At 45.9% G+C, this 17,398-nt stretch overlaps 1 protein-coding gene across 3 annotated transcripts in view; it reads right to left on the bottom strand.

Annotated features, from left to right (window-relative positions):
* The window catches only part of LOC113580750 (chemokine-like protein TAFA-1), a 140,192-nt gene that overhangs the window by 24,364 nt on the left and 98,430 nt on the right, over positions 1–17,398 (bottom strand). For all 3 annotated transcript variants that reach the window (XM_027015483.3, XM_027015484.3, XM_027015481.3), the window contains exon 3: positions 356–496. In XM_027015483.3, coding sequence (XP_026871284.3) covers positions 356–496 — 141 coding nt within the window. The remainder of the gene's footprint in view (positions 1–355; positions 497–17,398) is intronic.

The following is a 17,398-nucleotide window of genomic DNA, read 5'->3' as shown; positions in this document are numbered from 1 at the left end:
GTTCTGGCCCTGTTCAGACATCCAGGTACTATCCTGTATTTCCTGTAGGATTCCTGCTGGGTGAGGGAGTTGGGATGGAGCACAGCTCTCGGTTAGAGCTTAGAAAGATAAAATGGTTATGATTAAATCACGGTGATTTATGTACCACCAGTGTGAACAAAAAACAAAGACATTTTGAAAAGGAAAGGAAACTTTAAAAGTTGGTTGGTTCACCAATATCAACCCTTCAAAAAATGCAACACATAGCTTAGAGGAATGTATTGGGTTAGCTTGATGCATGGTTGACCTACAACCTGCGGGATTGAGCTCAACTCTCCCGCACTCCCGTGAAAGGAAGTGATGTCGGAGTTCTTACCGTCCACGCAGGAGGGCTTGTTGCGTGTTGTCCCGGCCACTTTTCCTGGCAGACACGAGCACTTGACTGTCTGCGAACGCTCCTCGATACGGTTCTTATTACAGCAGCGGTGAGCCGCGATCACCTCGCACGTGCCCCCCTCTGCAGACACACACACACACACACACACACACACACACGAAGGTCCGTGAATTGTGTCAGTGACACACACAAACCAGTGATGTACAAATATCAGAGTTGCAAACACGAGTAACGTCACTCTCGACATTAGAACTCATTTCAGCGTAGACGTTAGCTCAAAATCTGGCTGAGATGTTGTCACGAGTCCACTCACAATTCTAAAGCACTTAGAGAAACAGCACTGGGCCAAAGCAATTTCACCAGAAACCTCGTGCACATTTTCATGCTGGTACACATCAGCAAACGATGTTGGACGGCCAGAGACATATCAGTGACGCACAGGGGAGACGCACGTAAATCTGTGACGCCCCGATCCAGGGATGTTCGTATCAGTGACAGGCAGGGGAAGTTTCAGAGAGAGATGATTGTCCTAGTCTATCTGGCCTGAACAGCAAAATGTACAGTGTCAGACTGCCAGATACTGTCACTGATGGAGGCACAAATTAATCTAACCTTCCTGTCATCAGAAACTGCTGGAAAGTCTTCTACAACTCAGGCTCACGGCAATGTTTCACAATAATACACAATATTCCACAAACAATATTCCACAATATTCAACTTTGCACTAACTAAAGCAGTAAAATGTTCCTTTATATATATATATATATATATATATATATATATATATATATATATATATATATGTATGTGTGTATGTGTGTGTGTGTGTGTGTGTGTACTATAATATACAATATATATGAAGCACATATGCAAGATTCCTTTGTACAAAAGGTCAGATTTGCATTAATTTTTATATTTAAGCACATTTTTATTTTCAGACATTTTTATTTTCAGAAGTTCACATAAGTATGTGTGTGCTGCAGGTTTTCAGCAGAACGTCTTAGATTAAGTCGTATTGTCAGAGAAATGGCAACACAATTAAGGGTTAGAGGTCAAACAGTACAAATTAAAGCACAGAGGAGTTTGCTCAGCGTTAAATCCAAGCCAAACGAAGTTTGTGTGGCGGGAGAGCATGAAACCCTCCAAACACTTCATCAAAATGGAGCAATCGTATCCAAACCACAGTCAGATATCCAAACCACAGTCAGGCAAAACAGCATGACCACACCAGAGGGACTCCCGTCAGCTACGGCGAACACAATGCTACGTAGCATTGTCGCATGAGCGGCAGCTGTGTCTAGATCGCTTCTCAGGAAGTAAATAAATGAAAACGCTCGGAAGACACAAACATTTCACAGTAGGCGAATGTAAAAAGTCCTGTTTGCTGAAGAATCTCACAAGTTTGAGGTTTATGGCAGGGACAGATGGTTTATATAAAGAGAACAGGAGAAAGATTTATATCACTAAATACCAGTAGAGGGGTGGGAAAGTTTGGGGGGTAAGGGGGCAGTGTTTGCCTTCTGGTGTGCTGGCACCTACACAGACTCAACTGTACCCTGACAAAGGAGAAAACCCACTCCATTCTTCAGAGACATGCTATACCTGCTGGGTTGGATCTTTCAGTCAGGTTTGGACACACACACACACACACACACACCCTTAACCTTACGCACTAATCAGTCTTAATGATGGACCCGCCCCATTGCAGTGTGTTCCTCCATGCCTTCTCAACCTGCCCTATCAGTCCTTCAGCACGGGGTTGGTCCACAATCCCTGCCTCCGAGTCCCGCCCCCAAGTCCCGCCTGTGAGGCCCTCCCCCAACCAGGACAAAAGCAACACACTTACATCCTTCTGTTGGGAAACTCGATGCGAGGGCTGTTATGTTGCTTCTCGTACCAGCCCCAGAAAACCACGCTCTACACATGTTCAGCAAACTCTCTGTGCCAGCGGCCTCACAGCTAACCCTGGAGAACATGCCCTGTACATCCGTAGCTCCGGACTGGCTTGTAATAAGATCCTGAAAGCGGATCCCAGCTGTGAATGTGGCTCCATCTCTACCAGATTAACGTCGTTAATGTGGCCTTCGTGAAAAGGACTCTAACGTGAACATCTCAGACTCTCCTACAGCGCCCTGCAAAATGCTCTCGAAGTGTGTTGATTAACTTAAGTGGCATGATGTTTGGCTCCTCTGCAGGTTGGCGATGAAGAGGGGTGAGGAAGAGTTCTACAGGCCTGAGGAAGGGTATGGTGCTCGTATACAATGTGTGTGTATGTGTCAATGCAGGAAGCTGGGAAACAGATGTCACAATTACACATGGCCACCTACACACACGCTGACTGACCAAAATGCACACGTACAGAACACCTACAGAAACAAACACACACACACACACACACACACACACACACACACACACACACACACACACACACACACACACATGGCACAGGACAAGCAGGGTTTTGGGACACGCACTGCGGCAGAGAGGACCCCCCCATGACATAATGGGGAGAAAAGACACAGGAAGGATAAAAAAGCTGAAATAAGAATGGATGAGTCCGGAAGAGTGGCAGGGAGATAAAGGGTGAAGCAGAAGGGATGAGGAGTCATAGAAAAGGGGGGAGAGAGAGAGAGAGAGAGAGAGAGAGAGAGAAGTTTGGCCCACAGGGTCTTCCTGATACCATTGTGAGAGGAAAAGATAAGGAAGATGGAGAAAAGAGGAGGTGGAAGAGAGACCGAGAGGAGAGACCGAGGTGAGGAGAGGAGAGAGTAGGAGAGACTTGAGAGGAGACAGAGCAGATAGACAGACAGACAGACCTTTACTGATCCTGAGGGAAACTGTGGTGTTAACAGTAGCAGAAACACAGAAACATATATTACACATCTAACAGAGAGATAGAAGGAGCAGAACAAGAGCTCGGCTTGGAGAGAGAGGAGGGGCTTGGCGAGAGAGAGGAGGGGCTTGGAGAGAGAGGGAGGGGCTTGGATAAGCAGGGTAAAGCTTGGAGAGGCAGGGGGAGGCTTGGACAGGCAGGAAGAATCAGAGAGAGGCTTGGAGAGGCTTGGAGTGGCAGGGAGAGGCTTGGAGAGACTTGGCGTGGCAGGGTCTAAGGCTTGGAGAGGCAGGGAGAATCAGGGAGAGACTTGGAAAAGCAGGGAGAATCAGGGAGAGACTTGGAGTGGCAGAAGGCCAGTCTGTTTCCAGGCCTTCTTACTAATGCCAGTGCCCATGGAATTGTCCCTCTCACACAATTATAAAACATCAAGCTGCTCCAGACATCGGGACTGCCACAGACAGACCTTCGATTAGCCAGCCGCCTTTCCTGAGCCCTACAAAAACTCACTTTATCTTCACTCGACAGACGCCCAGCCTCCAGCCGGCCAGCCTACATTTACAGCAGCACAGGAGGTGGACAGGGCACGGCGTTCAGGGTGGGCCGCGGGCAGAAGGAGACAGAAAACAGGGAAAAGGGTCGTCTTGACCTGCAGGGACAGTGATGCTATCACGGACATGCATCGTTTGTCGCTTGTTGTCCTGTACTCTTTTTGGAAAAAATCAGTTTAGGAGTTTGGCAACCCCAACTCTCACTGGGTCCAGGCGATTCAAACAAATCACATTCAGAAGTCCTGTTTCATTAATGGCTATGCATAAAATGCCCACCATAAAGGCTAACTGCCCACCCCGAGGGGCTGCTATTGTGCCCAGTGATCACTTTGGGACTCTTATACGCTATAAACCACAATGAAAAAAACAAACAAACAAAAATGCAGACACTTGGGATGCACTTAACCTCTGATAACCACGATTAGGAAAATGAAAGGCAGAACGGATCCAGGAGAATCCCGAGACACAACCTGGGGAAGACCCCTGGTCTATGTTTCATTTACATATTCAACCACACCTATAGTCTACGGTTCATTTCCATATAAGACCACGCCTCAATTCTAAGGTTAATTTACATATTTGACCACACTTCAGGACTACGGTTCATTTACATATTTTACCATACTTCAGTTCTAAGGTTCATTTACATACATATTTGACCACACCTCATGTCTATGGTTCATTTACATATTTGCCCACACCTCAGGTTTAAGGTTTATTTACATATTTGACCACATCCCAGTTTGGAAGGCAGCGTGGGTACCCAGTACACTACACCGATTCATTCAGATCTCCACTGACACTGCTAACTGCATAGCCAGTCCATCCAGGTGTGCTACTAAATGAAGAAACACCTGAGAGCTCCCAGAGTTCCTCTCACATCACTGCACTTCAGCTTCAGCCCAGCGATGAGTGAGTTGAGCGGTAGGCGCCCTGCGGAGGGGCGGGATGTTAATCCCTGTGTTGTCCCAGGCTCTGTGTGGTTACCTCGTCATTACCATTACTGCTGCAGCGTGGGCAGGCTTACGGAACAAGGCTTGTTTGCTAAACGCGTCCTGCGCTTGACACAGAATCTGGGTTCATCTCCCACATGGCCTTGGCTCTTGGTTCTGCTCTCTGACTCCAAGACAAGGCGGCTTGGCAAGTGTGACGTGTCCTTCGGGATCTGAGCACAGCTGTGCACAGAGCAGTTTACATGTTACAGTAGGAATCACTGAGATGGAATTTTAGGTGTAAACAGTGTGCTTGTTGTTGCATGTATATCATGTGTTTGTCTTCTGAAAGGTAGCATGGATTAGCACCCATGACTTTATGTGTGTGTTCCGTATGCATGCTTCTACATGTCGTGTATGTGTGTGTGTGTGTGTGTGTGGGTCAGGTGGATCGTGATCCTCTCTCCGGGCTGAGAGGAAGGCGTGAGGATTGGCAACTGGTGGCAAACGAGAATCCTCTACACACCACCACCAAACGCTGCCGGTGGCCCTGAACTCATTCACACCCTGCACCCCGTCTGCCAGGAGGCCGGCACCTCCTCACTGTCGTCCTCTGTGTCTCCCACTCGGTAAACAAGGGTTTTACAAACTGACAGAAACTCAGATTTGAGAGGCAGACGCCCCTGTGTCTCTCATCACACTCTGTAACTCTCCAGCCTTACAGCATACGGAGCCTGCAGCTTTTTGCAGATTTCTCGTCTTTAATGTATAGGTATGTTGGCAACAGCAACATAATTCAGGTGCAAAAAGTTCCCCCTGAAATCTCACGTTAGGCTCTCTCCACCTCACCTCATGTAGTTTTTTTTTTTCTTTTTTTCTGCTGATATGACAAGCATAGCAACAAACCTCTCAGTTTAAAGAAAGACTATTCTATCCTACCGTGAGGCGTGTTGAAGCAAGCTAGGCATGACCGGGACAGAGTGAGATGGCGTCTGGACACGACCAGCGCGGCCAGTTCACCCGTGGTGATTACGATCGAAGAAACCAGTGCCTGCTTGCTTTCTTCTTACTCTGCTCGCATCTATGCACGGGTCAAAGGTCGTGCATCAGCTCCATGCCAGTGTACCTGATTCAGCTCATTAAACTTTGCCGGAGAAGTCTTACTTGATCAGGTCAGAGTCGTTTTTTGTGCTGAGACAGAATTTGAACACCCACCATGGCCCTCGGCTATTCTGGGTTAGTTTAACAGCCAATTAAAAGCACAAAAAGAGGTAATGATATTCTATAGGGTTGTGCAGTCAAAAAGGGGGATTCAATAACTCCTAACGCAGAGCTGCAACACATGTCAGTATTACTATTATTTTTAACACGGGATCAAGAACAACTTTGAAACAAAACAAATTTTGAAATTTTGCCAGAAGGAACAGGAAGTCGTATCACTACTGATCTTCTCCCCTCAATCATTAGACTTGAGCTCCTGTGTGAAGAGTTTGTCTGCTCAGTTACAAACAAACAAATAAACAACAACAACAGATACCAAGAATGAAAAATGACTCCTAAAATTATGAAGATTTTGAATGCCATACATTTCAACAGACACCACAGCATATACCTTGATTATATCACACTGTCATAAGAGCAAAACTTTGATTATCGCAGAATTTATGCAAAAGCAATTCAAGAATCAGTTAATTAAGTCACTTTTGTTCTGTGTTGGGAAACATGAAACAGCTTGAGTGATCTTTCCCTGCCACTGCACTCCAGGATCCGAGTGCTCCACGGACAAGATACAGGTACAGTTCGATTCTGCAAAGGTTTCCAGCGCCAACAAGGTAATGAATGCCACTCAAAAGAGAATTCACTAGAACCTCCCTATGGGAGAAGAAAGGAGACAATCTAAACACGTAAGAAACCTCAACTTTATTCAAATACCTCATAAATTCGTAACAGAGAAGTGCTGTGTCCTCTCCAGGGTGACTACTCCCTCGACTCTGTGACTACGTCGCAAAACTGGGGAAAATAATTGCTTCTCAAAATAACAACTTAAATACTTCAACAAGCAAGTGTCCATTGAACTGACGCAAACACACACCACCCACATCAGTGACATTTATTTACGAGAAATACTCTGTAGGTGTTCCGTTAGAGGCCTAGCCCATCTGTTGTGTCGCTCCGCGTGCGTTAGCCGTCCTCATCAGCTCTGAGTGGAATGTTGCTGAAATCAGGAGCATGCGTGGGTCTCGTGCACTCAGACTCATGAGATGCTCACTACTACTGTTACTACGCTCAGCGAGAAATACGTGCACGAAGCAACCGGATCACGCACGGGGAGTTGGCGTAGCTGGCAATAAGCACAAGGTCTTCTGCAGTGGAGTAGGTTTCTGTGGAGGAGCTTGAAGCCAGAATGTGTGCGTGTGTGTGTGTGTGTGAGTGAGTGTGCTAAAATTATTGCTGAGTCATGCTCTGAGCCAGGCTGCTCTATCTAAAATGCTGAAAGGGATGTGCTCTTCAGTCTTCATATAATCTAAGCCTATTGAACAGGAATAGCGCTGGCGTTAGGGAAAAAAGATAACACAACACACACACACACACACACACACACACACAACGCACACACACAGCCTTGTGAACTGATGGATTAATACCACAGTATACCCACAAGCATACTTATAGGCTGCGTTTCTGCTCCGAAATGATTGGGAATTCACATGAGGACTATTATGGTATTGCCTCAGCAGGCCCTGACAGAGCTGTTATAAGTGTAGTCTATGGCACCAATTGCGCTTAAAACACCGGGTGAAATGAAAGCTGTTCTTTGACTCAACCCAGACTACGGATCAATCTAAAGGAATAACAGACATTCACTGAACCGCTATACAATTTAAAAAGACAAACAAGTTATCAGCCCTCCCTCACTGACAGCAAGAACATGTTGTTGGCCCGTAAAAGTAATCACAGCTCAAAGGAAAACCAGCAAAGCACTGTGCACCCAGTACTGCACCAGTACTGCACCAGTACTGCACCCAGTATTGCCAGCTGGGTTCAGAGAGTAACTACACACAGACTACACAATGTTCAGAGTTATAGTGTAACTCCTACTCACAGACTACACAATGTTCAGGGTTATAGTGTAACTCCTACTCACAGACTACACAACGATCACGGTTATAGTGTAACTCCTACACACAGACTACACAACATTCACGGTTATAGAGTAACTCCTACACACAGACTACACAAGGTTCAGGGTTGAAGTGTTACTCCTACACACAGACTACACAACGTTCAGGGTTATAGTTTAACTCCTACACACAGACTACACAAGTTTCAGGGTTATAGTGCAACTCCTACACACAGACTACACAACGTTCAGGGTTATAGTTTAACTCCTACACACAGACTACACAACGTTCAGGGTTATAGTGTAACTCCTACACACAGACTACAAAAGGTTCAGGGTTATAGTGTAACTCCTACACACAGACTACACAACGTTCAGGGTTATAGTGTAACTCCTACACACAGACTACAAAAGGTTCAGGGTTAAAGTGTAACTCCTATACACAGACTACACAATGTTCAGGGTTATAATGTAACTCCTACACACAGACTACACAACGTTCAAGGTTGGAAAGTTGGTTGTCCATTTTGTTAATCATTTATTTAAATATGTGAAACCAAATTTGTATGCCGAATATTAACTTACTGCCTGTAGCCTATTGTCTATTTTTAAAGTACATGTTTAATGTCAAAGTTCATTAGCCTGCATGTATTTTAACAGACCTAATCATAAACATGATACTGTAGGTATGCAGAAGTCTGTTGGACTGGACTGTGGTGGAACAACACTCATGATTGGTAGACTGTTGTGGAACGACACTCGTGATTGGTGGAGGAGGAAGGTATGAAGCCATGTCCACTGAGCCGAAACTTCAAAACCAGCCTGCCGCGAGCACATGTTGCCATGGTAACTGAGCAGCGCTCAAGATCGGCTTCCTTCATATGAATGAAACAGATGAAAATGAATCAGATTTGTTGAAATAAGTCGGGGTTATTGAGTAAGTTTGTTTTGAGGAATACCCTTCTATGCAGATAAACATTACACAGAGGGCTAGGTGCCATAGATGAGATAAACACATAAATAAACGTAGTAACTGTGTATTACGTGTATTTTGTATATCTCACTTCTCATTTAATTGTGCATTAGTCAAAAGGTCTCACACTCGGTATGTCTGCAAGTCCAGAGTACTTTCGGTTCCGTCTCTGACAGCAGATTGCACACAAGTCTTTCATGACAGTTTGGCTGAGCTGTGTGTTCTCACCAATGAGATGCACACACAGGTAATGTTATATATCTTCTACAGAAAAGACAGTAATGGTCCAAGATCCCGAGACGTCAGTGGATTTTTTATTCTGATCCAGCATCAGTTTTACCACTTGACCCAGTAATCTTAGCCATTACAGTAAAAATGACAAATCTGAGCTCAGGTCAGCAAGAACACATGACAAGCAGACTTGAACATTTTGCTAGAGTGTTGTCACACCGATGGCAGGTGCCGAGCACCTTCCTCAACTGTTCAGATGCAGAAACCATCAGCTAGTGTCCAAACTCATAAACCAGTGGGTCGTAACCAAGGTTTCTGACCACTGAGACACCGTAACCTCAACCACAGCTCCCAGACCATTATACTGGGAACAGTGGCTGGGGTGTGTATTGGCTAAGCCTTAATCAACGCAGTGTGTGACAACCGCCCCCTTGCAGCCATTATGTGGCGACATACCACCGTAAAACCCAGGAATCATAACGTGCTGGAGAAATTAGTGGTGAGCTTTCAGTCAAACAACTCTTAATTACAACACAGCAGGCATTAAAAAGAAAATCAAATGCTTATTTTGCATTTGTATAACTGACTGATTTATTTAGACACCAGAGGAAAGGTATGGTACAGTTTTCAAACTTATGGCCTCTCTCTTTCCAACCAGTTAGTTAGTTAGAAACTCCTTCCTCCTTAACTGGTACATTTTTCAATATTCATTTTAATTGGCTCAATTATTCTGTGAGGCACCGTTTACGAGTGTTTAAATAAATCTAACAATAAGTGAAATCCGGGGAAGCTCACAGCGGACGCCGTCGCTGTTCCAAGAAAAGGAAGAGATGCGTTTTTATTCCCGTTCTTATCCGCGGCTGGGAACAGTAGATAGCCTTCCAGCCAGACCTTATTATTCCGATATGTCAAGGGGGTTGGTGTTTACCAGAAACTCTAACCTCTAACAAACAAAACAAACAACCAAAAATATTTTGTGGACAAGAAGAGAAATGATGACTGTCCTGGGATCAGATGTGATTTAATTTTCTTCTTTCTTCATTTATCAGCGTTACCAAATGCAGGCCTGGAAACAGCACACCCTGAGAAATGCAGTGGCACTGCAGCAGAGAACCTGGTGAAGGTTCTCATCACATTTTAAACAAAAGAAACACTTTAAAGTTGTAACTTTCAGAAGAGTCACTCCACTTACTTTGAAGTGGAAGAAGAGGCTTGATGTGTGCAAGGAGAAGGCTGAGGTGACATCACCGTGCTGATGTCACAAAAGGTGATGCCACTGTGCTGATGTCACAAAAGGTGATGCCACTGTGCTGATGTCACAAAAGGTGATGCCACCGTGCTGATGTCACAAAAGGTGATGCCACTGTGCTGATGTCACAAAAGGTGATGCCACCACAGGGTATGAGCAATCTTTGGCCTTTTTAAAATGTGTTTATGCTAGCATTGTTTGTAAACAGCACAGCCGAAAGCTAACATTTTCTGGCTTGCTTGTATGTGTGCTCCTAAGCAACTGGGTAAGTTGCTTTGCTTTTCCAACGCCCGTGAAACGAAACATTTTGCACACAATGACCCTCAGTGTGTACAGAACAGCTGCTGAACCTCCCAATGTCCGATGCCTGCGTGGCATGGTTTTTAGAAGGCCTTTCTGAGTTAAAGAGAGGTAAGGAGCTCCAGTTCAGATCAGCACACACCGTCAAAGCGGACAGGGACCACCTGTCCCAAGGCATGTATGAGTTACATTGGCGGGCATTAGACCGCACGCCCTGATTAAAATACCAGTGAGGTGGGCTGAGCACAGCTCTGCACGAAGCTGCTCCCTACAAACTCCAACGCAGTCAAACGATGGCTTTTAGGACATAAAGAATCACGAGGGAGTGCTCTGCACACACCGTTCCCTGCTGAACCGTGAATAATTCCCCCCATATTTCACACAGCCCTGAAACAAACCCAGCTTGTGCCGAGAAATCTAGGCTAACTCCATAACGGAAAGTTATGGGCTAAGTTACACTAAGAGGTGGAGGTTATTGTAAATATAAATAAGGCTTTCTGTTTGAGAGTACATGACTCACAGATTATATGGAATATTTTACAGGCTCTTTGTTTTGGACCTCAGTTCTCCACCGTCTGGTCTGAAACTCGACATCTCGAATTTGCGTCACGTACAGCATGCATAATACATTCAGGGCTGTATCTGCCATGATATTTGGCCATTTCAAATTCGGTTGGTAGTGGATATGTGTTGTCTTCTCGCCCTGAACTGGTCATAGCAGACATGTGCAAGGTTTGTGGAGACCTGTGTTTTTCACCGAGCTACAGCTTGGCAACCCTGAGCCTAATCTTATCGATGACTGGAACCGTAACCTCAACCTCAGCAGCCCAAAAGAACAGATTTACTTAAAAAAACAATGCTTTGTTCGTCTTGTGGGAACCTGGAAAATATTATCATTCCTAACATAAATATCTATGCAGGGAAAACCTGACATGGAATAAAATTACCCACAATCTCTCTCTTTCTTTCTCTCTCTCTCTGTCACACACACACACACACACACACACACACACACACACACACACACACACACACACACACATGAGGTGAGCACTCTCTCACTCACCGTCAGGAGGCCTCACTCCTGCTCACCCTCCAGTGCTGCTTGGGTGAGGTAGGGGGGTCCGTCTCCTCACCCTCCGACAAGCCACTGGCACGTGCTGCAGCAGGGGGCGCCCGGGCGGCCCCATGCACGCCCGCACGCACATCCGTCAGCTCGCGCACCCACGACGCAGCGGCTGCGAGCGCCCAAGGCTAGCACTGAGAAGAAGCACTAGGCTCATCGAGGCGGTCCCGCGCCCAGTCCCGCGCCCAGTCCCGCGCCCGGCCCGAGTCAAAGCCAGAGAGGCAGAGCAACAAAAACAGAGACACTGGATTGGGTGAGGAGAAATGTCAGCTCAGAGCTAAATATAATCCTCCCCTGCCTCGGAGACCACTGCAGGGACCTTCAGCAGGCCTTCGATGGTATCAAAAGAGCAGATCTGAGGTTTCAGTGAAATCCAAATTTCAAATCTGTTTTAGGGCTTTATCTGGTCTACACTCAACGTAAGCAGAGGGATGTTTTTACTCCTACTGAGAACAGACATGCACTGATACAGCAGTGGGGCATGAGAGGGTTTGGTCTCGTCCAGAATCTCCCGAGTCTTCCACACAGGACAGATAAGATCCGTACAGCGCAGACACCCTTGTGGGCTAACACCAGCCAAGCAACACCAGATATTCACAGGTGCTCACATGGAAAACACAGTCAAGGAAACACACGACTATTATAGTTTACATCCACATGCCCTACCTCCACAGAACATTCTTAACTGCAGAGCATGCAAACACACACACACACACACACACACACACACCCACACACACACACACACACACACACACACACACACACACACGCACACACATATAGCCTATAGCAAACTAGAAGGTTATTTTAGCTTTGAGAACAGGAATGTATTTCAGACAGACCCAGCGACCTAGACACAGTTGAGTCTACACAGACCTGGTTTGTTTACTTTATTTATGTACACACACACACACACACACACACACACGCACACGCACGCACACACATACACACACACACACACACGCACACACACGTGTGTGTGTGTCATACTATCCCCTCATACCACCACAGAATAACAACACATCCACAGGAGTTCTGCAGATTCTCTTCACACGTTTTAAAAAACCATGCAGGTACCATCTGGCCAGACTCTAACCTGATAAAGCACCCGAGAGCAAACAGCACACAGGCAGCAGAAATAACAGGACGAGTGGCGCTTTAGTTGGGGTTAGATCTGGACCGTTAGAAGGTTGGACTGAACCACGTGACCCCATATAACCCCAATGAAGTGGCATGTAGTTTTTAACCGAGGTAATTGGAGTGGGCGGTTTGCTGTGATTCCTACACCAACGTTTAGCAACATGAAGTTAAAAAAAGTGATTAGACAAATTTAAAAGCCTCAAGTTATTGGAATTATATTTATTCAAACTTCAACCCCAGCCGTGTAATTTAAATGGGCAATGGGACGGCGACACGGTCCCCTCGTGAGGTAACGGCGTGCAGTGTGTCCCACGAACAGGCTCCTCGGTTCACGAGGTCTGGCTCTGAGATCAGTCGGGCAGCCCCTCCTTTGGATTGCGTCCTCGTGGTCATAGTTGTTGTCGGTTCTTTCTCTTTGACCAGGCTGTTTGGTCATTTAAATGGACGACTCGTAGTCTCACTTTGTTCAGCCTCTCTGTCGCTGAAGCACTTTAATTTCTGAGCACGCTCAGTGACCCACGGCATTCCAGAGGTCACTGACACCAAGGTCGCTCCAGCTCCAGTTCTCAGTTCCTGGCTAACTTCCACCTCAGAGTTCTCCTGACCCAAGCTACCTGTGTGTGGCATGACACTGCATCCCTGTCTCCTCCTGTTCACAGCAGCCTCACTGCAGCTGCTAAGTTCTGCAGCTACGTTTCTCTCCCGCGGCAATCTTTGGGAGAGGTTTTGTAAAAGCATGTGTCTCACGCATCCTCCTTCCTCCTGGCGAGTCATGTACGTTGCTGTAGTGCACGGAAGAACGCTTCCTTTTCCATATTTAATAACGTCTGTGATGTTTTTCCAGCCTTTGTGTCTGTTTTCCTTTGCTGCACGCTACACTGCAGATAAGCAGAACATGCTCCCATTCTCATGTCCTCTTGGGTCTGTTTTCTCTCCTTCGCACACACACACACACACACACACACACACACACACACACACACACACACAAATCGTGCGCATGCATGCACGCATACAAACACAAGCACACCCATTATTCTCACTACTGTATGTACTTTCTTAATAAGCCGTAGTATGGCTGCTCCCAGTGGACTGAGCCCATATTAAGCTACTCTAGATACCGGTACTGGCCGAGGTGAAATGGGCTCACTGGGAGAGTGCTGTCGACCGCCCCGGAGCCCAGCGATGCTCATTAAAATCTCGATAGCATCCGTTTATGTTAGCAGACACTCACTCTTCACATTATGCTCATTATGTGTCCACACAGCATAAGGTCATATGAAGCCTGTGGGGTCATGACCTCTGACCTCAGATTGGTCTCTGTGTTCATAATCAACATAAATATGGAGGGTGTGTGATACCCAGCAAGCCTAGTGTTCTGTGAAGGCTTTAGGTATGAGGAATGGTTCCTGGTGTTGAGCTCCCTGATGGTCTATATCCTGAAGGGGTCTGACTGTGCTGTTGTGCGAGGGCGATTTTTAATAAAGATAAATCCTCCATTTGTTCTATGGAATTAAAATGAGATTTTCCATTGGCAGCGTTATGGTGCAAGCTGACACGTTAAACAGGATGGCACACGGAGCTCAGAAGAACTTTAAACAGGATGGCACACGGCGCTCAGAAGAACTTTATATAGGGTGGCACACGGAGAAGAATTTAAACAGGATGGCACACGGAGCTCAGAAGAACTTTAAACAGGGTGGCACACGGAGAAGAATTTTAAGAAGTGCTGCTGATCTTGCTGGCTTTGGGACTGGGAAGCTGCAGGAAAGTAGAAGAAAAAGCACCTCAAAAACACGATTATCGTACACAAAATGTCACGATGTACTAACCCCACAGCTCACAGTCAGGATGTACTAACCCCACAGCTCACATTCAGGATGTACTGACCCCACAGCTCACAGTCAGGATGTACTGACCCCACAGCTCACAGTCAGAATGTACTAACCCCACAGCTCAGTCAGGATGTACTAACCCCACAGCACACAGTCAGGATGTACTGACCCCACAGCTCACAGTCAGAATGTACTAACCCCACAGCTCAGTCAGGATGTACTAACCTCACAGCACACAGTCAGGATGTACTAACCCCACAGCACACAGTCAGGATGTACTGACCCCACAGCTCACAGTCAGAATGTACTAACCCCACAGCTCAGTCAGGATGTATTAACCCCACAGCTCACAGTCAGAATGTACTAACCCCACAGCTCAGTCAGGATGTACTAACCTCACAGCACACATTCAGGATGTACTAACCCCACCGCTCATAGTCAAGATGTACTAACCCCACAGCTCACAGTCAGGATGTACTAACCCTCTCCCCCACCACACACTAGCAGTGACTCACGAGACCTCTTAACTCAAATTTTCTTACCTCCTGCTCTTCCATACACTCCAGAAAAGTGTCACTGTAAAGTTACCGACTTTGATCCGTCCGTGGCCATGACAGAGGCGTGGCGATGTCCTAACAAGATGGTCTGTCCATGTTGCCTTTTATACGCATGTTTGCAGGCGCGGTATCTGTATGATATGTGTGACCAAGTCTCTGCCTACAGGGAATTTTACCTGAAATGGCTAGATTATTTTTAAATGTCAACAGAATGGTATGCAGTAGGGAAACACATTTGCACGCACGCACGCACACACACGCGCACACACACACACACACACACACACACACTCTCTCTCTCTCTCTCTCTCTCTCTCTCTCTCTCTCTCTCTCTCTCTCTCTCTCACACATGTGATTAATTAAACAAGTGGCACAGGGTGAACAGACAGTGGTAATCTATTCTGTGTCAGTGAGCTCTGAAATTACTTCTTCAACACTCCATCCTCCTTTCAGAAAGCAACAGCCATAACAAACAAACAAAAAAACCCCAGAGTAAATAAAGTTACCTAAAACACAGGAAGGGAGGAGATGCAGGGGGAGATTTTCTGCAAGCACAATCTAGTCCCATCATAAGGGGCGAAATTCTCAGAAATGCCAAAAGTGCATCTAAGGGCGAGGTAAATGAAACTACCTCCACACGCTTGTTCCTTTAAACGTCAGCTGGTGGCGTGTTAGTGAGCTAAAAGGGTATTTCAGACACACTGAGACTGAAACACATACACCAGCGCATCACGGCAGTCAACAACAAACAACAACAACAACACAACGCCAGCAGCAGCGAGCCAAACGTGTCGTGGTGCAGATCTGGGCAGGAGTGCATTCCTCGTTAGCTGTGATCTGTGTGTCCTGGTGTGTCCTGTGATAATGGCAACTGTAAGGCCAATTAAAGTGGTTGCTAGCATTATCTGATATTCACGTCGCCGAGTAGACGGTGGCAAACAGAAAAACATTCATAAAGGAAATTAATTAAATGTTACACTGACCAGTAAGATATATTAAAGCAATATGTTTTACATTCATGTGCAAAAATATGTTTTAATAAGGTTACATTGTTTACTGTGTATCCACGCCTGTGCGCTAAACATAGTGTGCGGTAAAATATTCAATAGCTAACATTTATATAAATACCACAAAAGAGACGTAAAGTGCACAAACCCTCGCCAGTAATGAACCGTTACTCTGATTGTTATAATTAACACTTAGAAACGACATGAATTTGTCTGTATTGAACTTAGAGACAAAGAGAGAGAGAGAGAGAGAGGAAGTTTATTAAACCTATTACGATACACAACAAACAACCAACGTACAATTAAAAAAAACAGAAAAGAAAATTTAGCTCAAAAAAAAAAAAAAAAAGCCTTCCTCATTCTCCAGAGAGACCCCCACGTTCTCAGACCTGATCAGGACACTCATGGCAGATTAAAAATGTAAAATCTAACCATATACGAGTTATGAGGAATATATTCTGAATATTCTGAACACACTTCCAGTACTACGATTGGCCTGTGCCTCCATCAAATGGCTCCTCCTAAACCACACGACTACTGGGTGTGAATTAATACCACAAATGAAAATCTGGCAATGAAAAAACAACACCAACCTGATGGAAAATAAACGCAAAAGGAGATGTGAAATCTAGATCGTTTGGTAAAGCGCTGTTTCCCTTCATGCCACATTGTGGACACTGGGCTCACAGCAGAGAGAGAGAGAGAGAGAGAGAGAGAGAGAGAGAGACAGAGACAGAGAGAGAGAGAGCCTGTGTGTGTGTGTGTGTGAGAGAGAGAGAGAGAGAGAGAGAGAGAGGGAGAGAGAGAGGGAGACAGAGAGAAAGAGAGAGAGAGAGAGAGAGAGTGTGTGTGTGTGTGTGAGAGAGAGAGAGAGAGAGAGCGCGTGTGTGTGTGTGTGAGAGAGAGAGAGAGAGAGAGAGGGAGACAGAGAGAAAGAGAGAGAGAGAGTGTGTGTGTGTGTGTGAGAGAGAGAGAGAAAGAGAGAGTGTGTGTGTGTGTGAGAGAGAGAGAGAGAGCGAGAGAGAGAGAGAGAGAGGGAGAGAGAGAGAGAGAGGGAGACAGAGAGAGAGAAAGAGAGAGAGAGTGTGTGTGTGTGTGTGAGAGAGAGAGAGTGTGTGTGTGTGTGAGAGAGAGAGAGAGAGAGAGAGAGAGAGAGCG

Source organism: Electrophorus electricus, chromosome 22 (genome assembly GCF_041902795.1).
Source record: "Electrophorus electricus isolate QZ-2024a chromosome 22, ASM4190279v1, whole genome shotgun sequence".
Taxonomy (NCBI): domain Eukaryota; kingdom Metazoa; phylum Chordata; class Actinopteri; order Gymnotiformes; family Gymnotidae; genus Electrophorus; species Electrophorus electricus.
This window is presented reverse-complemented; position numbering and strand designations above follow the sequence as displayed.